This window comes from Euphorbia lathyris, chromosome 2 (assembly GCF_963576675.1).
Source record: "Euphorbia lathyris chromosome 2, ddEupLath1.1, whole genome shotgun sequence".
Taxonomy (NCBI): domain Eukaryota; kingdom Viridiplantae; phylum Streptophyta; class Magnoliopsida; order Malpighiales; family Euphorbiaceae; genus Euphorbia; species Euphorbia lathyris.
Genome location: NC_088911.1, coordinates 111,846,419 through 111,874,346, shown reverse-complemented (window position 1 = coordinate 111,874,346; position 27,928 = coordinate 111,846,419). Strand labels below are relative to the sequence as shown.

The following is a 27,928-nucleotide window of genomic DNA, read 5'->3' as shown; positions in this document are numbered from 1 at the left end:
ATTGACTTGAAAAAAAGTATAAAGTTTTTTCTTTCCAACTTTATAGAAATTAGAATTAATAATAATAATAATAATAATAATAAAAACCCAGAGGAGATGAAACCAAAACAAAACAAAAGACTCAAAAGGCAGCAAGGAAACAAACCAGTGTAGAGCCTCTTCGAATCTAATCCCTCCAGGTTTCTTATTCTCTCTTCTCTATCCTCTCCCTCTCCCTCTCCCTCTCCCTCTTTTTAAACTCTCTTTCCACGGTCCGTCTCTGCTCTTTCTACTCTATCTTCTACTCTGCTTTTCTTACTGCTTTTAATGGTCTTTTTGCTGCAACTCTTGCAGATCTTTTCTAGGAGGGTCATTCGTGGATCTATCTAGGTTTTTTTCAAATGTCGACTCCCTATCCCATCCCTGTGACTGCTGCTCAGGTTTTTCTCTGACTTTTTTCTTTTGATTTTCCTATTTGATGAAGATGATGATGTTGTTAGTATTTGTAATTTTGTGGTGTAGGTTGGGACGTACTTCGTCGGGCAGTACTATAATTTGTTACAGCATCAGCCGGAATTGGTTTATCAGTTCTATAATGACGCCAGCACTATGCTTCGTATTGATGGAACTTGTAGAGATAACGCCACTACAATGCTCGTATCTCTCTCTGTCTATATACTTCATTTATCTCTTTTGTCTGTTGAAAAATTCAATTTGTTATTAATGGATTGCTTTTTTTCCGATTCAATTTTATTTTGGGTTATTATTCTGAAAAACTATCTATGTGAGAATAGGAGTAGTTGTTTTCTGCATTTTTAATTTTATATCCCTCTATTTAGTTTTCCTATTTTCTGATTTTTGATGCTCAATTTCTTCAAGTTTTCGCGTGACTCGTTTCTATGCACAATGCACAGACTATGAATCAAAATTAAAGAGCATATAGCAAATATTATTTACTTTTGTGTCTTTCATTGGTTTTGTGTTTGTGTGTGTGTGTGTGTAGCTCCCTTAGCTAATATATCTGTTTTATCTTTTTCTGTTTTTCCAGCACATTCATGCACTTGTTATGTCACTCAATTTTGCTGGAATTGAAATAAGGACTGCACATTCCTTGGAGTCGTGGAATGGAGGAGTTCTTGTAATGGTGTTTGGTTCTGTGCAAGTGAAGAATTTGATTGGAAGGCGGAAGTTTATGGAAACATTTTTTCTTGCACCTCAGGAGAAAGGCTTTTTTGTTCTCAATGATGTTTTTCACTTCATTGATGAGGAACCAATTCACCATCATCCAGCTGTTTTACTAGCTCAGAACAATCTTGATTCCAAAATGAATACTCCTATGGCAATATCAGAGCCAGGTATCATCATTTCGCCTGAATAACTAAATGCAGAAAACTAGATTGCCAAGTTACTATGCATGGTTTGGTTAGTAACAATGTCTTTGGTTAGTAACAATGTCTGTATTGCTTTGAGTGATGAAGAATCCAGCAAGTGTAGGTTTTTCTTTTGGTTGGTTAATATTTAGGGGTAATTTGAAGTTTTACTGTATTTAGATAGTCTTTAGGCTATGAGCATTTTGGTCAGATGTGTTTGTACAGACACTTGCATCTTTTGCTAGTGCCGCTTCAAGACACATGAAAATCCAATTTGCCAGTTGCAGAAAGTTTTCTGAACTAAAATCCCTTATCAAACTGGTTTTTGCAGTTCCAACTTATTTGTTGGGTGGAGAAATTCAGGCTAGGGAGTTTGCAAGTCCTGTTGAAGCCGAGGAAAATGGTGCGGTCGACAACTATAATTTTCCAGAGCAACAGTTTCAGCAAGTTCATGAGCCTGAAAATGTTCCAGAGGAAACCACTTTTGAGTCAAATGGTTCTCTTCAAAGTGCAGGGAATAATATTCAAGATCAGTTGCCTGTTTCTGTTGAAGAACCAATTGGAGAGCCCCAAAAACACACTTATGCTTCCATTGTATGTTTCTGTACATGGTATTTATATTCATTTTATGCTTACTACAAATATAAAAATGTATAGGCATGTTTAAATTTATATATTACCCTTGCCTATCAGCCTAACTTTTTCTTTGCTTTTCTTTTTTATTATTTTTTTTCACTTTAAAGTTACGGGTTGCTAAGGGACAATATGCACCATCAGCTGCTCCCCAGCCTTCTTTTAACAAGACTGTCCCACCTGCTTCAGATTGGAATCATACTTCCCAGCCACTTGCTCAGCAATCAACTGTGCCATCAAATTCATTTGATAGGCTTGGAGCAGACATGGGCGAGGATATTTCAGCTGTGGAAGATGAAGGTTAGTTACTTCCGTACTTGATTACGTTTACTTGGCCACTTTAGACGTGCCAATACAATTATGTTTTCAGTAAATCATGAAAAAGTATGGACGCAATAGAAATGGCTGGAGCTTCATTTTTTTGTTTGGTTTTTCATTTGCTAAAATATTGGTCCTAATTTTGAAACTTAAATATAATTGTTTTTTAATTTGATGTATTTAGTGCTCACACTGGCTTTTTCTTCTTTCCTTTTCAAAATTGTTTTGAAATTTAGATGAGATACTGTCTGTCTATGTAAGGAACTTGCCAACTACTGTATCTGAAACTGAAATTGAAGAGGAATTCAAGAATTTTGGCAAAATTGTACCTGATGGGGTTGTTATCCGAAGTCGCAAGGTACGGTCTTGGGGTTTATTTTAACAGAATCTACTTAATTTCTTCTTAAAATCCATAATGCAATAACTGTTTTTCCTCCCTTTATATGCAGGATGTTGGTGTATGTTATGCGTTTGTTGAATTTGAAGATATGACTGGTGTTCATAATGCAGTCAAGGTCTGTTACATGTGTTTATAACTATGAACCAGCATTTTTTTCCATGATTTTTTACTTTTGGGATATTAATTGCTATGCTGACTGCTGCTTTTTGTTTTTCTACTGAAAAGTTGTCATTGTAAATTTTTGTTTGTTCACACTTTGGAGGTTCCAATTCCATTTACTTTCTTATGTTTTGGTTTTGTACTTTTTCGTGAGAAATCTTCCTCTTACTGATTTTCTTGGAGAGTGGTCAACTTTGACAAACTTTCTTCTTTCATTACCCGAACCATGATGGTAAAGTTTTATAATCTCTTTGGCTTTGGTTTAGCATTGGCTTCTGAATTTCAGAGAGGAAGAAAGAGCGACATGATTCTCCATTTGTTGTAAACTTGGACATAATAGTCTTTTAATTATGGAATAGATGCATTCTTAGATGTCTGTTGCAAATCTTTCTCTTCAATATTACATCACATTTATCTCAATTTTCTTAATATAGTTCATTAGCTGTTCTTGTCTACAAATTGTTCACATGACCTGCAGAATTTACTCCTTACTGGATTTGAAATGAGATTTCTCCTTGATGTTTGCAGGCGGGTAGTGCATATGTTGCTGGGAGGCAAGTATACATTGAAGAACGGAGACCAAATAGCAATATACCATCTCGAGTAGGAAGTATGTGCTGTTTTACTCTCTTGCAATTATTAATATTATATACTTAATAATGAGCTACTCTTAAACACAACAATGTTAATGACTGAACATAAAGTTTCCATTAGTCCCTGTATAGCTTCGTTTAACAGTGGTTCTTTCTATGTCTTGAAGGGGGTCCATTGATACTTTCATATTTATTACTGCAATTTTAATAAAAGCATACAATATAACGAGTTAGCTGCTTAAATAGTTTAAATACCATATTTCTTTGTTACCTTTTACTGAAAGTGTCTTGAGACTGACTAATTTTGGTGTAAACATTAAAATTTTGAGGGCATAATCTCAATTTTGATAGCAAGTTTAGGCAGAAAAACAAAATTAATTGTCAATGGCAACTATAGTGGTGTTTCTAATATTCAATGTCGTTTTGCTCATAGAAAATTCTCACTTAGTTCTTGCTAGAATTGATTTTGAATTTTCTCTGCTGTTTCTACCAGCAAAATGGCATAATATCTCAATGGTAATACTGTCTAACTGCTGAATTATGCTGAACAGGAGGAAGGGGTAGAGGCAGGAGCAGCTATCCAGTAGATGCTCCAAGGGGTCGTTTTGGCGGTCGAAGTTTTGGCAGGGATGGTAATTACGAAGGGGCTGAGCGGGGATACAATAAATCAAGAGGAAATGGTTATTACAGGCCAACTTCCCGCCAAGATAGAGCATCTTCAGGTTACCAAGTATCAAGAAGGTTTGAAAACGAATCAGATTAGACGGTTTAGTGTTTCATAACAAAGGGAGAGAACAAAATTTTGGAACTTCAGCACATTTATAGCTATTAGATTTAAGAATGAAGAGTGATAAATATATAATTCAAGGACTCTGATTCATTTAGATTTGTTGGGCATATAAAATCATACAGTTGTTTCAAAGTTTCCCAAATATTTACATCTAAAGGGAAAATACATTAGCAATTTTGAGATAAATGATTTATATTAAATTCTAGCTAGCATTTATTGAGAGCCTACTGTTTAGTGGTTATTTCAGTTACAGGAACAGTAATTTAGTGATCAATAAAACAACAGGTAGTCAAAGTAATCCATGAATAGTGAAGCATAGCCTAATGAAATTGATCTTGGGTTGTGCTATCTTCTTCATTTTCGTCTGTCTCCCAGAGGAAACTAGCATATGCCGCAAGAACTTGGCTGGAAACAGAGAAAAAACTACATCAAACTCCGTATTTTTCTGTTAATATATATAGCACTTGTAAAGCAGATGAATTAGGCAATTCACCTATCATCAGGAGCAGCTTCAACTGCTTGCTCAAAGTAACTTGAGGCTCTGTCATGGTCTCGTCGATGTTCCCACACCAATTTTGCATACTGCGATTTAATCTCACCATTTCCTGGATCAGCTTGTACAGCTTTGGAATAATATTCTTCTGCCCCTTGAAGGTCTCTCTTGGTCTGCCAACCAGAAATTTAAGGAGTGATTAGTGGATCAAATACAATTCATACTGCCAGTCTTACATCTTGAGCTTACAACCATAGCCGGAGGCAGTAGACAGGGTGCATTGTAGTGTCATTGCACCTACGGTCGGGGGAAATCACCTCTAAGAAGGGTTGGGAGATGCCCAGCCCTAGCCATGGCCATTTTGGTTTTGGTAGGGCAAAAATAAATATATGCAGCCTAGGTCAAATGAAGTCATTTTAGTCTGGAAAGAGAAATTTTTAATTTTAGTATCACGAGCCCCTGAACTTGGTCGAAAAAATTGTTGCAACATGACATACACATAGTAGTCATGTAAAAGTAAATTGTTTCTAGTACGTATCGTTGCATAACTATTGTGGTCTTTTTTTATATATTTAAATAGCTCGAAATTGCTTTATTAAAATATAAAGAAAAGTTTGAACACGTTATTAAAAATAAAATAAATTTCACTCATCTTTGTAAACAGACTCTTCTAAGTTCTATATAGAAAGAGGAAGAGAGAGAGAGATTACCTGATAGAGAAATTGAGCATAATTTCTTAGGACTGAAGAATCTGAAGGATACTGTTCAATCATGCTCTTACAGTACTCCTCAGCATTTTGATCATTGCAGGCAGAAGCATTGAGTAATGGCTTACTATCTTGATCGGCAATTGAGTCTTGGACCTGAATATGTTTCAACTGCAACTCATCACCATCATCATCAATTTCCCAGAGAAAACTGGCATATGCTGCAAGAACTTGGCTGAAAATGGCATAACAATTTGCACTTGTCACTTGCATTGTACCATATGAATTTATGATTTGCTAGATTTATTTGATTTCCTTTCCCTCACCTGTTATCGGGGGCTGCCTGAATAGCATGTTCAAAGTTACTCAAAGCTCTTTCTTTAACATGGTGAAGCTGCCACTCCAATTTAGCATAATTCAATAAAATCTCACAATCTTCAGGATCCGCCATTGAAGCACGATGATAGTATTCCTCTGCTTCATTAAGCTCTCCCTTAGCCTGTCATTGGAAAGATCTTACAAATCGAGATCTAATTGAAACAAGTTCCTAATTAAGTAGCTGAAACATAGATCTCGAAGCAACAAACTCCAAATCCAAATTTCAATGAAAAAGAAAACGAAACCGGACCTGCAAAAGCTGAGCATAATTTGCAAGGAACAGAGGATGGGAAGGATACTCATCGACCATTCGCTTATAATAGTCTTCAGGATCGCCGGATTCATCAAAATTGGGCAAACTGGAGTGAAACCCACCGGCTCCGGGTTCGGATCCAGCAATATCAAAGCAATCAATTCCAAAACCTGAAGCGAGATACATAGGAGGACTTGCGGGTTCATTTTCTGGTTCGAGATTCAGATCTTCAACTTCTCCTCCTTGTTCATCATCTCCTTCTTCCTCAATCAATCCCATTTTCTTCTTCCCAAAACTGAAATCTCCACTAGCTGTAACTTCTATATTGTCTCCAATAGTAACAGTTCTCATCAACACCTCTTCTTCTTCTCCTCCTCCTCCATTATTATTCCTTGATTGAGCTTCTTCCCCGATATCATGATTCACATTATATAATGAAAAAGAAGGTGCGGTATGCAACATGATATGATATGATTCTTCTAATTGATGAGCAGATGATATCGTCTTGGAAACCTCAGTGTTGAGCTGAAAACGGTGATAGTTGCAGATGGAGTTGGATAGCGTCACACTTTTATGGATCTCTCTTTAATATACTTAACTTCACCACCATGCCATTGACTTTGATCATGATCATGGGAATAGAAGGAAGGGAGGGTCAAATTTATAAATTTATAGGTTGGATTTTCTCCATTATGTATTTAGTTGACCGGTTTGATTATTTCTTCAAGGAATTTTTTTTTTTATAAATTATCTGATTAATGCGGTTCGAGATTTACCAGAGGTTTATCCGCTTCCAATCTTAATTAAAATAAAAATTATTTAAAAGAAATGTATTTTATAAAGTTAGTGAAAAAAAAATTAATGGTTGTGATGATAATTATATTGACTATGATTGATTTATTGATTAAATATTAATTTTTTTTCTACAAAAATATTAATTTTTGTTCATGTGACATATATAATATAATCATTAGATGATGTAGTATATTGATTTAATGAGTGTGATGTAGCTTTATTATATAATATTTCTCTATTGAGTCTCTTATGTGATATATATATTATCAGGGCCGTTTTAAATTTTTTGGAGCCTCTGTGCTAAATTTTTCTTAAACCCTTACTAATTAATAGAATTTTGTATTAAGGTTGTAAATTTTGAATGGTTGAATATTTAAATCACATACGCACTCAATGTAATGAAAAAGTGTAAATAAATCTTATTACATTATATTATTATTTTATTATTTTAAGCTAATATCTATATTCGACTAAGCACATCTTAAATTTTGGGGCCCTTATAATTTTGAGGCCCTGTGCGTTAGCACTCCTTGCACGTCCTCATCTACTCCCCTATATATTATATTGTAGTGATAAGAGACTCAATAGAGCCTGATAATGGAAGATATTTGGTATTATATGCAGACGGTCCAAAGTGAAGACCCATCCGGGGAGAAAAAAGATAATATCTCCAAGTGGGGCTATTTAAATACTCCAAATCTAAACCTGTCACCCAATTCTAACCCAATTTGATTCAAAATAATAATAATAATAATAATAATAATAACTATTTTAATAGTTGAAATCTAATCCTTAGAACCTTTTGAATTTTCACCCTAAAATTCTAATAAGTCTAGATTTAACGGTAAATGATCAAATACTATATAATCATTAAAGTCCATGTAATCAAAACAGTAGAATTAGATACTAATATATTTTTAAATTTGACGAAATATTTGAATTTTTTTCAATTCATACAGAACACAATATAGTTTTTTTTTTTTTTGTATGTGTACAAATATGCTTGTGATCTGTTACTCGGAGTGATAAAATAACATACATGTACAGTGGAGATTACAAGGTTCGTGACTAAGAAGATAATTTGATTAATTATTTTTGGAATTTGCCCAACTTTTCAATGTTGTGAGTAAAATTACTATTCACGGCCAACATTATGGTTAAAATTGCACTATTTTAGATATTACGAATAAAATTACTCGTAAATCTTAATATTAGGAGTATTTTTCTACCTTATCCCTTTTAAACATTAACAATACCACTTTATATATTTTTTAAACTTTTATTATTTATTATTTTTAATGCCATCTCTTTCTCTTTTCTATCATGTCTATCTTTAAGCTTTTATTTCTTCAACAATTGCAGATCCCTTCTCAGCCATCCAGGGCTCCTATAATTCTCGGAGTACGTTTGATCACTCCTCCCCCAGGATGGTTAAAATTTATAACACGAATTAGTCTGCACTTGGTGCTTCTAGGAACTGGGGTGCTTGAGGTATATTTCAGACTGCTAGGGGTTTCGCTCGGGGGTGCTTTGCTTTCCCTGTACCTAATATCTAGTCGAGTTATAGGCTGCTATTTTCACTATTCAAATGGCATGGGAAAAAGGGTGGTGGAAGCTTTGGATTGAATGTGATTCGACATATGTTGTTAATTTGATTCGACACTAATCTTTTAAGGTTCGTTGGTGTTACATCAAGATTGGTTATTCTGTCTCTCTCACATTTACATGGTGGAAAATCGTATAACGGATGCTTTAGCTAGATTTGGGTCACTCTTGACAATATTGTTTGGTGGAGTTCTGCTTTCTCTTTTGTAGTCGTTTCATTTTTTATGATTATTGTCACTTAGAATAATTTAAATTCATTAGATAGTTTTGTCTCTCTTTGTATTTTCTTTTTTTTTTTAATAATATTTGGACTTGGTTCAAGTTCGGGGGTGCAGGGTACTAATCTAGTTGGAATGTCCTGCCTTCGTTCTTTTTCATGCTTCGCACCTTTATTAAAAAAAATATATATTTATTTTGCTTTAAAAAATGTATTTATTTTTTTTTTATATATATTGAAAATTGAAGAGTCATAAGAGCAACTCTAGTGGGTCTGTTTTTCTTTGTTACTTTGGAAGGTTGGTTACAACCAACCATTCTAGAGTATGTCACCAATTTTGGTTTGGTACTTTTATTAGTTACAAACTTTTTCTCTCCAACACAATAAAAAAAATGGACGAATTTGAACAGATACACAACACGCAGGCGCCAGAGCTGGCGCTCTGGCGCCTGAAATTGGGCAGAAAACAGACTATTATATATCTGCTTTTTGATCAAAAAGTACTTTTCTAATCCTATTTTATTAATTAAAATTTCTTTTTGACCCTACAAATTTCTTTTTCACTTTTTAAATAACACATACTCTCTAATGGTATGTTATCTTTCTTTGTTTTCTATCCTAGGTGGCAACCAAAAGTTGTTACCGCCTATTAAGGTTGCTCTAATAATTCATAGCTTTTTTTAAGAAAAAAAATCAAATTGTATGTTGATTCAACGTTGAAAAATAGAAAAAAAAGTCTAATATACCCGAAAAGAAAAATCTTTACCCTACCCCATGTGATTCGAACCCATGATTTCCCTAGTCATAACCATAACAATAAAAGTAACAGTTATCAACTGATAACATATGAATGTTATCTATTGGATCTGCACTCGAGACTTGGTCCGAATAGCCTGAACCAGATGGCAAATGATTTAGAATGGTTTTGGATATTTCATCTAGCATCACACGCCTTAAAATCATGTTTAAGAAAGGATTTTTAAAGAAACAATATTCGTATTTGTAGCTTTTTATTCTATTAAGGACATAAGTTCCTAAGTGAGAATGTAGGAAGTGAAGTCATATTTTACTGAAAAAATTATACAAAGAGAGTTAAGAAGACCTAATGTAAGTCACATACTTTGGTTATAATATACTTCTTTTTATCGTTCATCGATCGACTTCTCCCTTATTTTGTAGGAAGCAAACAGATACGAAGGAAGATGAGATCCTCTAGCCACCAAAAATTTACACAATTAATCATTAGTGCAATGAGCATAGAGCTGAGAAATCACCATGACTTCATCTGCTCTTGAAACAACAAAATTTGCTTGTAAAGAGAAAGTCGTTAGCGATATGCCAAATCCATAAACACTTTAGATTAATGTATTCCATCGATAAATTCTTGCTTCTACCATGAATCGGAACAATACGAGTACTTTCTCTATTGTTCTCACCAAAATAGTCACGCAGTTGAGTAAGGTGAAGAGGTCTCCTCATATATCTATCAGACTTACAACCAGGTTGGGAGTAAATAGTTCCTCACTTTCTTCTGACTAACATTATATTTTTTTGACCTATTTTTCTAAGCAAATACATATCGAAAAATCAGAAATAATATTTTTCTCTGAGAAATAAATTATACATCATATTTAATCTTTTCTTATTAAAGGAGAATTGGACATTTTTTTAGCTAGTATTTTAGAAATTAAATTATTGTTTTGCTGATGTTAATGAGAGGGTTAGAATTAGGAGGGAAATTATTCTTTTAATAGGAAAGTTACACAGAAATTAATCTTTTAAAAACTATCTACAACAATATCAAGTCATAATTTTGAATTATGTCAAACTAATAAAATCATTATTTTTAATTTATTTTAAGAACTAGAATTTATAAATTAGGGATCTAGAATATATTGTCTAGAGTTTACTATGTATGAATTAGAATTTGAAAATTTTAAATTAGGGTGTAAAATCATATATTATTTGTTATATATATAGAAAATAATTACATATTCATAATTAAATTTGATAATCTGATTTAGTTGTAAATTTATAATGAGATATGATAATTATGTAGGAAGGTCTCTTTTAATTGGATGTGGTTTTCAAAGCTCACGTTTAATTTAGGCTACTTATAGCTCAGATGGGCTTAAAACCCCAAAGTCACGTTTCATTTAGCCCACCTTGTACCTCAGATGGGCTTAAAACCCCAAAGTTTGGCTAACTTAAGAAGAGTGTGGTCAAAACTTTTTTTGAGAAATTTACATGGAAATTCAGATTTGGAAAGAGATAAAATGAAAAAAAAAAATACTCCTAACGTTTATATTTAGGAGCAATTTTATTTTTAATATCTAAAATAGTACAATTTTATCCTTAACGTTGGCAGTCAAGAGCAATTTTACTCTTAATATTGATAAGTTGGGTCCATTTGAGAAATTATATCAAATTGTCATCTCGATCATGAATCTTATCATATATACTTCATATGTGCATCATTTTATCACTCATTAGTAACAGATCACAAACATATGATTAAACGTGAAAAAAAATTAAAAAATATACTGTATTTTATAGGAGTTAGAAAAAAAATCAAATATTCTACCGAATTTTAAAATATTAATCTTCAATTCTATTATTAAATCACAAAAAAATATGAAATCTTTTTTTAGAATCAACTTGCATGCAATTGGTGCATAATAAGAATAAAATATATGTGTTTTATAATAATTTCTGAAATTGACTCAAATTGCCAATGTTAAAGGTAAAATTGTATCATTTTAAACGTTAAGGGTAAAATTGCGTGTGTATGTAAACATTATGGGTATTTTTGTACCTTATGCCGATTTAGAAAATTATCTATAATTATATAAAGTAGTAACTTAAATAATGAAAAACTAAACAAATCATTATTTTTAATATATTTTAAAAATTAAATTTTATAAATTAAGAGTTTAAGATATATTTTTGTATGGTTTCAGAAGGACTATTTATCACCAAAGTTGCTGAAGCAGTGGCTATGCGGATGAGCATGCACCAGGCAGTAGCAGCCAATTTGTCTTCTATAGTGTTCGAATCGGGTAGTTGATGCCGTCAATTCAACCGTTTGGGATTCAGGTGCATTATTGAAGAATGTCGTCACATATGCTTGATACGTTCTGATTTTCGAGTAATGTTTGTTTCCAGGTTAGCGAATGGTGCCGCGCATTGTGTTGCACGTGAGGCCATTTCCAATGCTAGCCTATTTTTTTTTGTCTTTAATTCCTATTTCGTTTCATGATTCATTATGTAAGGATACACCTGATTTGATTATTTAATAAAACTGGAGTATTTGTTTAAAAATATACATATATTTTTATGATTTAGGATTTATAAATTAAGGTTTAAAATTTATAAATTAAGGTATAAAATTATGGGTAAATTTCAAATAAAACCCCTGTGGTTTCACTAATTTTCAGATAAAGGATTGTGGTTTACTTTTTGTCAAAACGATGATTGAGGTTTTCAACTTTAGCAAAATAAGAACTTTTTCGATTGATACTATTAAAATCACCCTTGACGACTTCAAAAATGACATATTTTAAGAACTACTAATATTGTAAGCAACTTTAATTCTTCAACTTTTTTATTTTAAGATTATTTAGATGATGTTTGGTAAAGAGAGAGAAAGTTCTAGAAAATATGATTTTCAAAAATCGAAAATGTATTTCCATAAAAAATATGACATTGAACAACTTTAATTCTTGAAAATTTTCATTTTCGGGACGTTAAAAATAGTTTTAATAGCATTAATCCAAGTGCGAAACCTCAATCCTCGTTTTGACAAAAAAATAAACCACAGTCCTTTATCTGAAAATTAGTGAAACCACATGGGTTTTATTTGAAACTTATCCTAAAATCATATTTTATTTGTGATACGTAGATATATTGAAAATTATATTTTGTAGTATGATTTAGCTGTGATTTTATAATTAAATATAAAAAGCTCAAAAAAAAAAAAAAAAAAACATTTTGACGTTTAGACCAATTTAATATTAAAATTTCTATTAACATGGCATAAACTATAGAGCTCCCTTTCCCAAAAAAAAAAAATTACTTCACAAAATTAGAAATTGAAAAATTGGTCTAACAAAGTTTGTTTATTTCCATATTCTCCATTATATTGGAACCTTAATCATTCCAATTAAAGTTGGTGGTCACAATTGTATATACTACTCCAGTATAAAAATAAAACTAGTGGGATAGTATTTGTTTTTTTTGTAACTGGTAATGAGTTATTTTTGGCTGATATAAAATAGACATGTACATTTTTAAATTTATGTAGGATTCATTTGAAGTAAAACAAATATTTAAAAAGAAGTTGCTAATGCTATTCAATTATGATGCGATAATATTGAAACCGTTTATCTAACTATTAATCTAGTATTTCATGTTCGGATTAAGCATATTAAACTGGATCATCACTTTGTTCGTGAGCAAGTGGCTAATGGGTTCTTTTTCGTACGGTTCATTTCCACCAGTGATCAAGTAGCAGATATCCTAACCAAGCCAGTACTCGCTTCCTACTTTTTCGGGATCGCCTGAAACTTCATCTTTCGATATCGTCTTGAGGAGGGCTATTAGTACATATCTCATTAGGAATTATATTCCTCATACAACACTCAATACTTATCCTGTAAATTCATACTTATCTAGGGTTCAGGTCCGCCCTTGAGCATGAGCAGGAGGGGCGCTTGCTCAGGGCCCAGGGATGAAAAAGGGCCCAATTATAATAATGTGATAGTACTATTATAGGCTTTTAAACTGTACTTAATTAAATTTTAAAAAACATATATAATTTGATTGAAAACATTGTCAACAAATTCTTTCCAAATTAAAAACGTTGACATTAGATTAAATTAAAAAATATATATATTTGATTAAAAACATTGACATCAGTTACTAGAAAAATGCTCATAGACATCATTTTGTATAAGAAATTAGGTACTTAAAGCAATATAAAATATTTTTTTCATATGAAATGTTTTTATTAAATCGTTTGTTAAATGTAACAAAAAAAATATCATTTTTAAGTAATATTCTTTTATACAATCGACTTTTCTATTTTATTTTTACTTGTATTTATTTATTAGGGCCCACTTAATAACTCGTCCATGGACCTCTAAGTTTTTAGGATCGGCCCTGCTAGGGTTATGTTAATTAGAGTTCTAGCATAGCTAGACAAGCTCTTGTATATATACTCTGTAAACCCTAATCAATTAAGCTAAATATTATTCCAATTAAGTCTTATTTAGCATTTACAGGTAAGAAAATATTTGTTGCCTATGTTTCTTAAAAAGAATTAAATTGTTTAAACTAGTACTACCAAGTTTTTTTTTTTAAAAAATCTTCCTCTTCTCAATTCGCATACATTTTTACTTAGCCTTTTTCTTTATCTTTATTTTCTACCTTATTCATTAATTTGGTGGTTATTGTAATCTCCACCTTTCAGTTTGAGAGGAAATATTAGTGTGTATAAGGGTCGGTTTGACTACTTGTTGTTTGCTGTTTGTTGTTCTATGCTTTTGTAAAAAACTACTTTTCAGTTGTAAAATGCAAACAGTAGGTATCTAACCAAACAACTAAAACTCTGCATTTTAAAATGAAAAAACAAACAGTAAGTAAAAAGTATGTAACCAAACACTCTAAGAGTTATTAGTTAATTAAATTAGTCGGTAATCATTTGAGTCTCACATATAATAAGATTTGTTCATGATTCAGGTTAAATTGAATCTAATGAATTTGCACCTTAAGAAGTTTAGCCTAAGTGTAGTCTAATATGCTTCTGGGCTCGGATTTGAAAATTAAATCACAAGCCAAATCCGTACAAATCCACACTTAAAAAATAAAATTTTCTAATAATAAAAATTAAATTTTATATTTAAAAATAAATATAAATATTATATAGGTTAAAATTTTAACTTTAACTTTATATATTTTTATTTATAAATATATAAATATAGTTGATAATTAATATTAATAGGGATTAAGTTGTTCTACTTTTATAAATTCCAATTCCGATTTAGAAATATGCAGACTCGGACATAATAGATTAATAGGGTTGAAATTGTAATTAGAAATATAGTAGGGGTAGTTGAGTATTTTATCAAAAGTCCAAGGATGTATTAGTTTTAGTATCTTGTATAAATAACGGTTAACTGTTAGAGTTAGGGTTTACTTTTCACAATCTCTTTCTTTCTTCTTCGTTTTCCTTGTTGTAGATTTTCTTATCTTCTTCAATGATTATCAATGGTAGAATGATTTCATTCTTTCTCTAATTCTTCTTCATCTTGTTATGGTATCAGAGCGCCTTTCGTGCATTAATTTCTTCATTGTCTTTTCAAATCGTTCTTTTTGAAGAAGGTTTTTTTTTCTATTTTTGATTGTTATCGGAATCTCATCTTTTATTCTCATTTGTGCGATTTCATCCTTTTCCTTCATCGGAATCTCATTTTTCATCACGCTATTTCACTTCTTTTTCTCTACGGATTTCTATCTTGTTTCTTTTTGTTTCCAAGATCAGAATGGCTGGTTCAAATGCAGAAACTGTAATCAATATTACTCCAGGAGCAACATATCTTTCACAAAATCATACTAGTGCTTATTATCTGCATGCTGGAGAGAATCCTGGTCTTGTGCTTGTTGCACAATTACTTACAGGAAACAACTATCATTCATGGAGTCGCGAGTTCAAACGAGCATTGCGTGCGAAGAATAAGCTGTCTTTCATTGATGGATCTCTTTCGATGCCAGCTGAAGGAGATGTTAATCGCCCTACTCGGGATCGTTGTAACACCATGATTTTTTCATGGATTAGCAGGTCTGTGGATCCATCTATCGCTAAGAGCATTCACTGGTTTGAGAATTGCAGTGATGTTTGGAGTAATCTAAAGAAGCGTTTTTCACAGGGAAATTCAATCGAGATTTCAGATTTACAAGAACAGATGTATACTTCACCTAAGGATCTATGTCTTTTACTGATTATTATACACAATTGATGACCTTATGGGAGGAGTTAATTAATTACCGACCTCTATTGCTGTGTAAATGTTTACCTTCTTGCAAATGTTCCAATTTATTAGTTACTACGAAAGCATATTAGGAAAAAGATTTGGTGCTTCATTTTCTAAAAGGTTTGAATCCAGAATATTTAGGCGCAAGATTGCAAATCTTTCTTATCAAGCCCTTGCCAGACATCACCTCTGTATTGTCACTTGTTCTTCAGCAAGAAAGACAGAATCAACCATCAGGTTTGCAGATGGAATCCTCAATCAATTTCGTCAAATGTTAGAATTATGAGAAGAAGAAGTCTAAGTGTAGTCATTGTGACAAACCTGGACATACTATTGATCAATGATATAGAAAGTATGGCTTTCCTGCTAATTTCAAGTTCACCAAGGCTAAGAAAGGTAATGTCACTTCTGAAGTGTGTAATCTTTCAGATGTTGATTTTAATTCAGGTTTTGTAGTTCCTGTTTCTAGCACTGTTTCTGCCTCTTCTATTGAGGGGAGTGGAATTTTTCTATCAAAGACACAATATGCGCGTTTGCTAGGAATGTTGGATGCCCCTGATCAAAGGCCAGGACAACATACTCAACATAACCATGTTATAGGCAATGTGGTTTCAAGTACTCATGTTTTTACTTCCTTTATAGGACATGTTTCCTTTGCATTCAATGAAGATTGGATCTTGGAAAGTGGAGCTACTGATCATATCACTAATAATATTGATAGTTTTGAGTCTTTACATGATGTGAATAATGTCAGTGTATGTTTACCTAATGATGCTAGTTTAATTGTGAATAAGATAGGTATGGTTAAAATGAATTCATATCTCACTTTGCAGAATTTATTCTTTATACCCAGTTTTAAGTTTTCATAATTTTAGTAAGTAGGCTAGCTGAACATTCTCAAGTGTCTTGTGTGTTTATTGATGGTGTGTGTCATGTTCAGGATACTCATCTTCAGCAGACGATTGGTTCAGCTAGGCTTTGCAATGGCCTGTATTTCTTGCCTCGAGAATTGTCACATGCTAGTACAGTGTCTGCAGTTTCTTCTCAATCTACTCAACATTTTTCTGTCAAGGAACTTTGGCATTTTCGGTTGGTTCATTTCCCTTTTTCTAAGATGTGTTTTTCCTCATTCTATAGGTTGTAATAAAGATAGGCATTATGATTGTAAAGTGTGTCCTTTGGCTAAGATGAAAAGGCTTCATTTTCCCGTTAGTTCAACTAAGTTAGAAACTATATTTGATTTAGTACATTTGGATGTTTGGGGACCTTTTGCTATAGAATCTCATGCTGGTTATAAGTATTTTCTTACAGTTATTGATGATTATAGTCGTTATACTTGGATTTTTTTTGTTAAAAACTAAGGCCCAAGCCTTAAAATGTATTCAGGGTTTTTATGCTTATGTTTATGTCAATTTCTCAAAGAACATCAAAACCTTGAGAAGTGACAATGCTCCTGAACTTCAGCTTGTTGATTTTTGTCTAGCTAAAGGAATTCTGCACCAGTTATCATGCCCTTATACCCCCCTCAACAAAACAACATTATTGAGAGAAAACATCAACACCTGCTTAGTATAGCTAGGTCTTTGCATTTTCAAACTTCATTGCCACTTACTTTGCGGTCTGACTGTATTTTACATGCATAATTTCTTATTAATATGTTTCCTACTCTTGTCTTGAGTAATAAAAGTCCTCATGAAGTTTTGTTTGGAGAAAATCCTAAGTGTGATATGTTAAGAGTCTTTGGTAGTTTAGTATATATTAAGAATTTAAAACCTAATCAATCTAAGTTTGATGCCAGTGGAATACCTTGTGTTTTTGTTGGTTACAAGTCATAAATGAAGGGATATAAGGTTTTTAATTTAGACTCTCATACCTATACTGTTTCTAGAGATGTCAAGTTTATGGAACATGTTTTTCCGTATCAGGAACTTGAGGCATATCAGATACATGAGGAACCTCAATTGTTAAGTACAAATTTTTTAACTAGTTTGTATCCTATTGCAGAAACTGTGCATGTAGTTTATCATATACCTTTTAATACCCCTTCACATTTTGTTTCAGATTATTTGCCTGATATTCCTAGACCTGATGTTCACATTCATGATTCAACAATTGCTATTAATGATATGTCTCTCTTATCATATAATGATGCTATAGAGGATATGGTGCCTATTGATATGGTTTCTAATGATGACATAGCTGGCATTATTGATCCAGTGGATGAAAATTTAGATTTAGGAGTAAGAAAGTAGAGTTAGAACTAAGCCTTCTTACTTAACTGATTACCATTGTAATCAACTTAGTGTTAGTTCTCATGCATCTTCATTTAAACTTAATCTCAGATATCCTCTTTCTAATGTTGTTAGCTATGACAAATTGTCTGATTCACATAAGAATCATGTTTTAAATATCATTATTATTCCTTAACCTAAGAATTATAAAGAGGCAGTTAAACATGTCTGTTGGCAACAAGCAATGGACACATAATTAAAGGCATTAGAATAGACTAAAACATAGACATTAACAGAGTTACCTCCTGGTACTGTTCCAATACATTCTAGATGGGTTTTCAAAGTGAAACTTAAGAATGATGGAACCTTGGAAAGGTATAAGGATCATTTAGTTGCTAAAGGGTATACCCAAGTTTAAGGGATAGATTACATGGATACATTTTCCCCGGTTGTGAAACTAAGTACTGCAAGGTTAGTTTTAGCATTAGCAGCCATTGAAAATTGGCCTCTGTATCAGTGTGATGTTAATAATGCCTTCTTACATGGAGAGTTAGAGGAGGATATTTATATGGAACCTCCCCTTGGGATGCCTTTAGCAAAACCTAGTCTGGTCTGTAAATTGCAAAAGTCCCTTTACATGCTTAAGCAAACGAGCAGGCAATGGTACTCCAGGTTATCTATTTTTCTTTTCAAACATAATTATGTGCAGTGTGAATCTGATCACTCAATGTTCATTAATCATCACAATGGTCTCATAACTGTTTTGCTTGTGTATGTTGATGATATCATCTTGACAGGAAATGATATCAATGAGATACAACATATAAAATATGCTTTGGATAGTGAATTTAAGATAAAAGATTTAGGTTTTTGGAGTTCTTTCTTGGTCTCGAAATAGCAAGGTCTGCTACAGGTATTCATATTTTCCAAAGGAAATACACTTTGGAATTGTTATAGGATACTGGTTTGTTAGCAGCAAAGCTTGTTGCTACTCCTATGGAAGCAACATTGAGACTGTCAAGGAATCAAGGTAAACATTTGGCTGATCCTTTAGTGTATCGGCGATTGATTGGTAGGTTAATTTATCTCACTAATACCATGCCAGATATAACATTTTCTGTCAATACTTTAAGTCCATTCTTATCAAAACCAACTAATGTTCATCTATCTGCAGCAAAAAGAATATTGTTGTATCTTAAGAAAGATCTGGGACAAGGTTTATTTTATGCAGCGACATCTGAATTAGCATTACAAGCTTATTCTGATGCTGATTGGGCCACTTGTATAGATACTAGGAGATCGGTTACTGGCTTTTGTGTTTATTTGGGCAGGTCCTTGATAAGCTGGAAGAGCAAGAAACAAGTCATGGTGTCAAAATCTTCTACTAAAGTATAATACATGGCCATGACATCTGTTATAGCAGAGGTTCAGTGGTTGACATACATTCTTCAAGCAATGAAGATCAAATACAAGCAGTCAGTTTCCTTTTTCTGTGACAACCAGTCTGCAATCTATCTTACTCATAATTCCACTTTTCATGGGAGAACAAAACATATAGAGCTCGATTGCCGTTTTGTCAAAGAAAAGTATAAGGCTGGTTTGGTACATCCCTTAGCCATTTCTACTATTCATCAAATAGCAGACATTTTCACAAAGCCATTGCCATCACCAACTTATGCATTTCTGGTGTCCAAGCTAGGTGCTTGAGGGGGGGGGGGGGGGTAATAGGGTTGAAATTGTAATTAGAAATATAGTAAGGATAGTTGAGTATTTTATCAAAAGTCCAAGGATGTATTAGTTTTAGTATCTTGTATAAATAGGGGTTAACTGTTAGAGTTGGAGTTTACTTTTCACAATGTCTTTCTTTCTTCATTTTTCTTGTGTAGATTTCCTTATCTTCTTCAATGGTTATCAATGGTAGAATGATTTCATTCTTTCTCTAATTCTTCTTCATCTTGTTATAGATGGAGCTGAACCAAATCTAATATCATTTTTTCTATTTAAACTAAATCCACTGAAAACGGACTGGATAAATACTCAAACCCATAAATAGGTAAAAAATAAATGAGCTAGTTATTATTATATAAAGAACTCCATGTAATTTCTCCAACACTTCTTCAATATTTGATACTATTAATTTTGAATTTGCTATAATAAGTCCCCAAACTTCATAATAAGTATGAGATACTCATTTATTTATGCGTGTAATTTAATTATAAATAATGAACTTTACTAAAATAATTTTAAATAGAAAAACTTAAGAATACAAAAAGAAGTCTAAATATAAGAGTATTTTCATCGGTTTCTTAGTTTGATTTTTAAGTTAAAATTTTAAAAAAGAGAGTTAAAAATCAACTTAAATAACTTTTTAAATCACTAGAGTGTCTACACTACACTATGTCTATTAATAAAGAGTCTCTTTCTATTTTTAGTAGTCTTCTTATTTAATTTTTATTAATTTTTTTTTAATTGAAATACGGATCTAGCCCAATGGGAAGTCCAACCAGGTTGGCATCCCCGAAAAGGCAAAGAACCAAATATATAAATGAAGAGATGAAAAAAGTATGAAACTAGTACAAAGAATGTTTTAAGAAAATCTAAACATATTCCTACCAAGGGCATTATCTCTAGCAAGAAGAGAGCAGAAGTCTGGAAGGGTATTCCACATTTGTAAATCTGAGGCCAGACGTCCGTAATTAGCAAGAGCGTCCGCCACTTGATTTCCCTCACGGAACACATGAGAGACAACCACTTGAATATGTGTCATTGAATCTAAACAATTTAACCAATCCACACGCATTGTCCAGGGAATGATCTGCGTACGGGCACGAAAAATTCGAATAACGTAAGTCGAGTCACTTTCAATCCAGAGACGAGTCCATCCACGTGACCTCGCAATTGAAACTGCAAAAATAGCGGCTTGCAATTCCGCCATGTGTACCAAAGCACAATCAAGGGGGAAGGCAAATGACCCAAGGGGATGCCCCTGACTATTTCGAAAAACCACACCGCAACCAGCTCTACCCGAGATCACGGAGGCATCAGTGTTAGCTTTAATCCAATCAGACGGAGGGGGCTGCCATCTAACTTCAATGATTCGAGGGGCCCTATGATGATGAGCGTTTAACCCGAGATTGTGGAGAATAGATAACTCCACAACAGAATTCCAAACCGATCCGTTGCTGATTCTATCAGAGCTACGAATTGCAGACCAAAGACAGCGTAATGCCTCATGAATGTTTGGTGGCTTGCTCTAAAAAATAGCAGCATTTCTTACAGACCAGATCAACCAAACAGAGTTGACAAGCGCGACCTGCTAGATGGAAAGGACTTGCGAACTGAACTTGTGTGAGAAGGCGTGTTGTAAGAGGGTCTGTAGAGAAGAATCAAGTACAAGTCTTCTACAAAATAAAGCCGATATGCTGAACCAGATTTGGGAAGCAAAGGGGCAATGAACAAGCAAATGGTCACTCGTCTCATAAGCCATTAAACAGACCGGACATCGAGATATTAGTGGCAGACCTCTAGCACGGAGCGCATCATGAGTTGGTAAAGCGCCCCAGTATGCACACCAGCAAACCATGGAGTGCGACAGCCGAATAAAAGGTTTCCAAATTGACTGAAAAACCAAAGGCAAAGTCGGAGGAGCACGTAGCCAGTGATAGAATAACTTTACCGTGAAGAGGCCATTGCTCGCAGGTCTCCAAAAACATAAATCATATTCAGAGCCATTTCCATGCATATTCCGGATGCGTTGGTGCAACAGACTAGCCAGCATCGGAAGATCCCGCCAGTTGCCATTTTCATAAAAATCTGAGATTCTATCAGTGAGCTTCAAACGGTCTGACATAGAAATCCCAAGCTGTTCAGCCAGGGGAGGCAAAATCCATTCCGAATTCCAGAATGACAACTCAGAAGATGATCCAAATGATAAAAAACAATTCTCCCGTAACTTGAGATAGGCGGCCTTGATAGACCACCAAACAGACGATCGCTGCAACCGAAACTTTGGCATACCAGCCCTGTTTAGAAACCGCATCCTCAACAAATTAAAGCATAAAGAATTAGTGGAAAGAAATCCCCACGCCAATTTACCACTCATAGCCAAGTTAAGGGTCGAGAGGTGTTTAATATCCAACCCTCCTTCCTTTAAGGACTTTAAGCAAACCTTCCAGGGAACAGTAACAAGCTTTTTGGACAAAACTGAACTCGTCCAAATGAAATTCCCCATGTGTCTATTGAGTCTATTTAGCAAACTCACAGACCATTTGTAAACCATAAAGGTGTGAATCAGAGAGCTAGTGATAACTGAATTAACAAGTGTCAGCCTATCAGCCATAGAGAGAGACGTTCCCGCCCAGCGCGATTAATAATTTATTATTGAAAAGTTTTGTTTACGGTTGGAAAATATAATAATAATTTTAATTTTAATAACTTAATAATTTTTCCACTTTTCTTCTTGTGTTACTAAAAATCTATTATTAGAAAAGTGTAAATAATAGTAGAACTTGAAATTGTGATTTAAAAAGAAAAATGAGATAGCAGAGCCCCAATAAAAAAGAAGACCCTCAGCATCCTATTCCTCCCTGCCAGACACCTATATCTTTGTTTTCATTTATGTATTTTAAGTTAGAAAAAAGCAGTAAATTAGGTGGCGATGTCTATTTATGGGTCCCATTAAAACCCATTTCCGTACTATTTGTCCTAATTAATGGCTTAACCTAGCTTGACCTTTTGCATTTTCGTATATTTTTTTGCCATTTATACTCCACGCGCCCCCATTTCCCACTAATTATACTTTCCCATTTTCCCTTGCCTAAACTTGCTTTTACATATCCATTTCTCTTCGTTAATAATTTTCTTTCTCGTTAAAAAAAATAAAATAAAAAACCTAATGCTTATTCAATTTGGTCATTTTACTCATGCAACTTATCCAATATCTTATTTATCCTCTTAATTCCATAAAAATGATATTTCTCACCCTTTTAACTTATCTAAATTGATCATTTTACATATCCTCAACTCATCGAATGTCCTATTTACCTCGTTAACTCCATAAAAGTGGTATTTCTTATCATTTTATAGTGTAAAATTAATAGGACTTATTCAAATGAGTTTGAAAATATATTTTTTTAATATCAACTTTTTTATTTTATTTTAATTTGATAATTATATTAATCCTTCATATGTTTATTACAACAGTATTGTATTACAATAATTTGATAATTAAAATTTAACTAACCAAAAAATTGAAAAGAGAATGAATGAATAAAAGATACAAATAAAAATAAAAATAGTATAATTACAACTTGTAGCAAAACGCGGAGTCTACCTTTCTCTCTCCTCTATTGCGATGTTGTTCGCAAATTTTGTGTAACACCGCCGCCGGCCCCTGCTTCTGCCGCCGGCCCTTGCTTCCGCCGCCGGCCCTTGCTTCCGCCGCCGGCCCTTGCTTCCGCCGCCGGCCGCGTCTTTCTTCCTGTGCCGCCGGTCCGCATCATGCCGCCGGTTTGCTCCGCCCTGCCGTCCGCTGCAGATCCGGCGGACATCTCTTATCTGTTTGATCGGAGATCTTTTGTCAAATACGCAGCGGTTCCGACGATTCAGATTCCGCCCACTGTTCCGGTGTCTCAGATTCCGGCACCGACTTTTGCTGCCATGGTTCAGAAATCGGTTATTCCGACTGCTGTTCCGCCTCCATCACAACCTTTGATTTCTGAAGAGGGAGGGTTCCGTGCCGTCAAAATTCAGCAATCAATTTACGAGGAGCGGGTAAAATTGTTCCAACACTCCGTGATTGGGAGGATTTTACTGAACAAAGGCGAGAGCTCTTGGAAACACGCGGATTTGAAGCAACGTTTGAATCAGGTATGGAAACGTTCTATGGATTGGCAACTTATATCTTTGGGTAAAGGTTTTTACCAAATTATTATGCCTGATAATATTGCTTTGCAAACTATTTGGGGAATGGGTGCCATTTCCCTCAAGCCGGGAATCATTCGGTTCACTCCTTGGACTCCGGGATTTAACCCTGACACACACAAGTCCACTTCTGCCCAAGTTTGGGTTAGATTTTATAATTTGCCTTGGGAATTTTTGGATACTCGAATAATTGCTAGTATTGCTCGGGTGATTGGGGTTCCGATTCGATTTGATCATAACACTGTGAATGGAGAATTTGGGCATTATGCTAGGGTGTTAGTTGATGTTGATCTTTCTTGTGAAATTCAATCAAAAATTAGAGTTGACACTGATAGTCATAAGCAATGGGTTTATCTTGAGTATGAGCGTTTGTCGGCGCTTTGTGGAACTTGTTCATCAATTGGACATACCTCAGCCAAATGCAGGAGAAATATCAATGAACAACCTAAGCCACAGACCAAGAGGACTTTTCAGTCTGGAAAGGGTCAGGGGCTGAACCGTACTAACACTGAGCAGACTAAGATACAGAAGGATCCTCTAACTTCTGTTCAGGATCCGGTGGATGTAGAGGAGGGCGAGATCGTTGCTCCTATGCAAGTTGTGCTGCACCAATCGGCTAACAATGACAGCTTACAGCATGAGGAAGAAAGGAAAAGCTGGGGTGAGCGAAATGATGAAGATAATATTTCTGTATCGGGTTCTGAAGGTTCCCCGGAGCCTTTTTCACCAATGGTTGATATCAATCGCATCCCTGAGCTGAATACCGAATGGATTACTACTAGGAAGAAAGCTAAGTCCAAAGCTATAAAATATGGGGCAGACACCCGCTCTAAGGAGCGGGGCAGTTCTTCACTACCTCAATGATCATTCTCTACTGGAACTGCAAGGGTATTAATAACCTGGGTACTCAGAGGGCTCTGAAACTCATTTGCTCTGTTAATCATCCGGATCTGGTATGTATTTCTGAACCTATGGTTGATCTGGATAGGATTCATTCTTCTTTTTGGAACTCTATTGGCTTGCAGTTTGTTGCTGGGAACCCTTGTAACTCTATTTGGCTTTTTTGTAAAACTGGTACTCTTCATCTTTGCTCTCTGATTCTTTGCCATGATCAGCACCTCTCGATCAACTATGGTAGTGCCTCGGTTCATTCTCAGCTTTCTTTCGTCTATGGTAGTAATTATTTTGGCAGAAGACGTATGCTCTGGGATTCTCTTAGTGCTGTTGTGGGCAGTCAGAAAAAACTGGTTATCAGTGATTTCAATGCAGTTATCGGTGCTCATGAAAAGATGGGTCGTAGTCCTTCTGCCATTAGTTGTAGGGACTTTCGCGGCTTTATTAATAATAACGGCCTTGCGGAAGTTGATAGATCTGGTATGCAATTTACTTGGTCTAATGGTCGTATTGGACCGGATCATATTGAATGTAAGCTTGACAGGGTCCTTGTATCTGATGATTTTATTGATTCTTGGGATTCAATCGGCTGTTCTGTCCTCCCTCGCCATCAGTCTGATCATAGTCCGTTACTTTTGTTTTGCAAAAATGGCTTGGCTCGGCAGACCCGCTTCTGTTTCCTCACTATGTGGACTACACATGATTCGTTAAGGGGTTTGATCACCGATCATTGGAGTAACAGCCATGTTTCTCTTCCTCCGGCTCAGCTTCTATGTCATAAACTTAAATCTTTGAAGCCTAAACTGCGTTTATGGAACAAAGAAGTGTTTGGTAGGGTGGAAGCAAATATTGCTGCTGCTCAGTCCAAGTTAGCTGAAATTCAAAGAGACATCTCAGTGCAGGGTATGAATGAGAACTGGCGACTGATTGAGGCAGAAGCTCAGAGCGAGATTGATCTTCAGCTTCATCGGCAAGAATTGCTTCTCCGAGATAAAAGCAGAGAGAAATGGCTTGAGGCGGGGGATCGGAACTCCAATTTTTTTCACCGTTCGGCAAAAGGTCAAAAAATTCAATCATCAATGGATTCTCTTCTCATTAACGGAATTTTGATTGATGATGAGAATTTCATTTCTCAGCATGTTGTGGAATACTTCTCCACTTTTTTTACTAGCAGCAGGCTAGCTATTGACCAGGATTCTATTTCTGCAGTTATTCCGGATTTGGTCAATTTGGTGGACAATGATAACCTCACGCGGCGGCCAGCGCCTGATGAGATCCGTGCTGCGGTTTTCAGTCTTAGCCGTGATAGCTCTCCGGGTCCTGATGGATACGGGGGGTTTTTCTACCAACACTTTTGGGATGTAATTGGTTCAGATGTCTGTAAGATGGTGCACAGTTTCTTTGATACCGGTTGTATGCTTCCAGGTATGAATTCTAGTATTAGGACTCTTCTTCCCAAAGTTGCCGAAGCTAATGAAATTCATCATTTTCGACCTATTGCCATGAGCAATTTTAGTTATAAGATCATTTCAAAGATCCTTGCTGATAGGCTGGCGCCTGTCGCCACATGCATTGTATCGGATAATCAATTCGGTTTTATTACTGGCAGAAGCATTCATCATTGCATTGCTGCGGCCTCGGAAGGGGTAAATATGTTGAACAAGAATTGCTTTGGCGGAAATATGGCATTGAAGATTGACATCAGGAAAGCTTTTGACACCATTGATTGGAATTTTCTTCTGGCTGTTCTTGAATCTTTTGGGTTTTCTTTGCAATTTAGAAGCTGGATTTTGGAAATGTTTTGGTCTGCTCGTATGTCAATTTCTTTTAGAGGAGGTAGCAAGGGGTACTTTGGCGCTCATGTGGGGTACGACAAGGGGATCCTCTTTCTCCAATACTATTTGGTATTGCAGAAGACTTCTTTAGTCGTTGGCTGGCCAAGTTGGTGGGTGAAGGCAAATTTCAACCCATGGTTTATCACAACACTACTCCTTTTCCTTCTCACCTTTTATATGCAGATGATATGTTAATCTTCGGCAGGGCTACTCTCAAAAATATGAAGTGTGTCAGGGAACTTTTCAACTTTTATACTGCCACATCGGGTCAGACGGTTAACTGGGATAAATCTGCAATTTATTTTGGGAACAGTATTTCCATTCGGCGTAGGAATCGGCTCACCAATATTCTGGGTATTCGTGTTGCTCAACTGCCGATTAATTATCTTGGGGTGCCAATTTTTCAAGGGGCGCCAAGGGCTCGCTATCTACAGCCGCTTATGGATCGTTTCCTCGCTAAATTTAGTCTCTGGAAGGGCGGTCGCTCTCGTTAGCGGGAAGGCTAACTCTGATAAAATCTGCATTAACGGGTGCTCTTATTCACTCACTTATGATTTACAAGTGGCCTTCCTCTCTCACCACTAAGATTGCTAAAGCGCTCAGAAACTTTCTTTGGACTGGGGACAAGGATCAGAGAAAGCTTCTCACTGTTAAATGGAAGAAGTGCTGTGAATCGTATGAATTCGGGGGGCTTGGTATCAAGGATATCGGTCTGTTCAACAACTCTCTTCTTGGCAAGTTCAGTTGGGATTTGATTAAAACAAATGGTTTTATCCCTTCTTTGCTGCGAAATCGTTTCCTTTATCACTCCGGTATGCCCAAACGCTATATTTCAAACTCTTCGGTTTGGGTTTCTGTTCGACCAATTTATGAGCAGATTAATTTGGATGTAAGCTGGTGGTTTGGAGACAATTCTGATTTGAATTTCTGGACGGACTCTTGGATTGCCCCGACGGTTGCAAATCAGCTTGGCATCTCGGCAAATATACAGCGCAAGCTTTATGATCCGCTTCACTTCTTCCGCGCTGATGATTCCTGGACTAATATTCATCGCCTTCCTGGTCCTGTCCAATTGAACATCCAGAGGGTTTCTGTTAGCCGGGACGGAAAAGATACTTGTGTGTGGAAGCCGGCTATGTCAGGTATGTATACTGCCAAAGAGTTTTATAGCTCATTCTGCAACAGCACTCCAGTTGAGTGGAGCAAATTCCTCTGGAATGCCTTTGTGCCGCTTAGACGGTCTGTCACCTGCTGGTTAGTGATTCATAAGAAAATTGCGGTACAAACCAATTTACAAGTATGTGGTTTTTCACCTGCTTCGAGAT

At 35.0% G+C, this 27,928-nt stretch overlaps 2 protein-coding genes across 4 annotated transcripts; one reads left to right on the top strand and one right to left on the bottom strand.

Moving 5' to 3' along the window:
• Positions 1-95: 95 nt before the first annotated feature.
• Positions 96-4,454, top strand: LOC136219472 (nuclear transport factor 2-like). 3 transcript variants are annotated; one of them, XM_066006890.1, is made up of 10 exons: positions 96-179; positions 334-419; positions 502-636; positions 1,028-1,334; positions 1,681-1,943; positions 2,093-2,282; positions 2,537-2,658; positions 2,750-2,815; positions 3,388-3,469; positions 4,004-4,454. In XM_066006890.1, the coding sequence occupies exons 2-10, from the start codon at positions 381-383 to the stop codon at positions 4,213-4,215; spliced, it is 1,416 nt and encodes a 471-aa protein (XP_065862962.1). In that variant the 5' UTR covers positions 96-179; positions 334-380; the 3' UTR covers positions 4,216-4,454. The 3 variants fall into 3 exon arrangements, with proteins under 3 accessions (XP_065862962.1, XP_065862963.1, XP_065862964.1); XM_066006891.1 differs by having other exon boundaries at positions 126-251; XM_066006892.1 differs by lacking the exons at positions 96-179; positions 334-419 and having other exon boundaries at positions 497-632.
• Positions 4,308-6,728, bottom strand: LOC136219474 (uncharacterized). Its single transcript, XM_066006893.1, has 5 exons — positions 6,071-6,728; positions 5,769-5,941; positions 5,446-5,677; positions 4,736-4,908; positions 4,308-4,647 (listed from the first exon to the last, which is right to left on the bottom strand). The coding sequence occupies exons 1-5, from the start codon at positions 6,533-6,535 to the stop codon at positions 4,563-4,565; spliced, it is 1,128 nt and encodes a 375-aa protein (XP_065862965.1). The 5' UTR covers positions 6,536-6,728; the 3' UTR covers positions 4,308-4,562.
• Between the last annotated feature and the right edge of the window lie 21,200 nt (positions 6,729-27,928).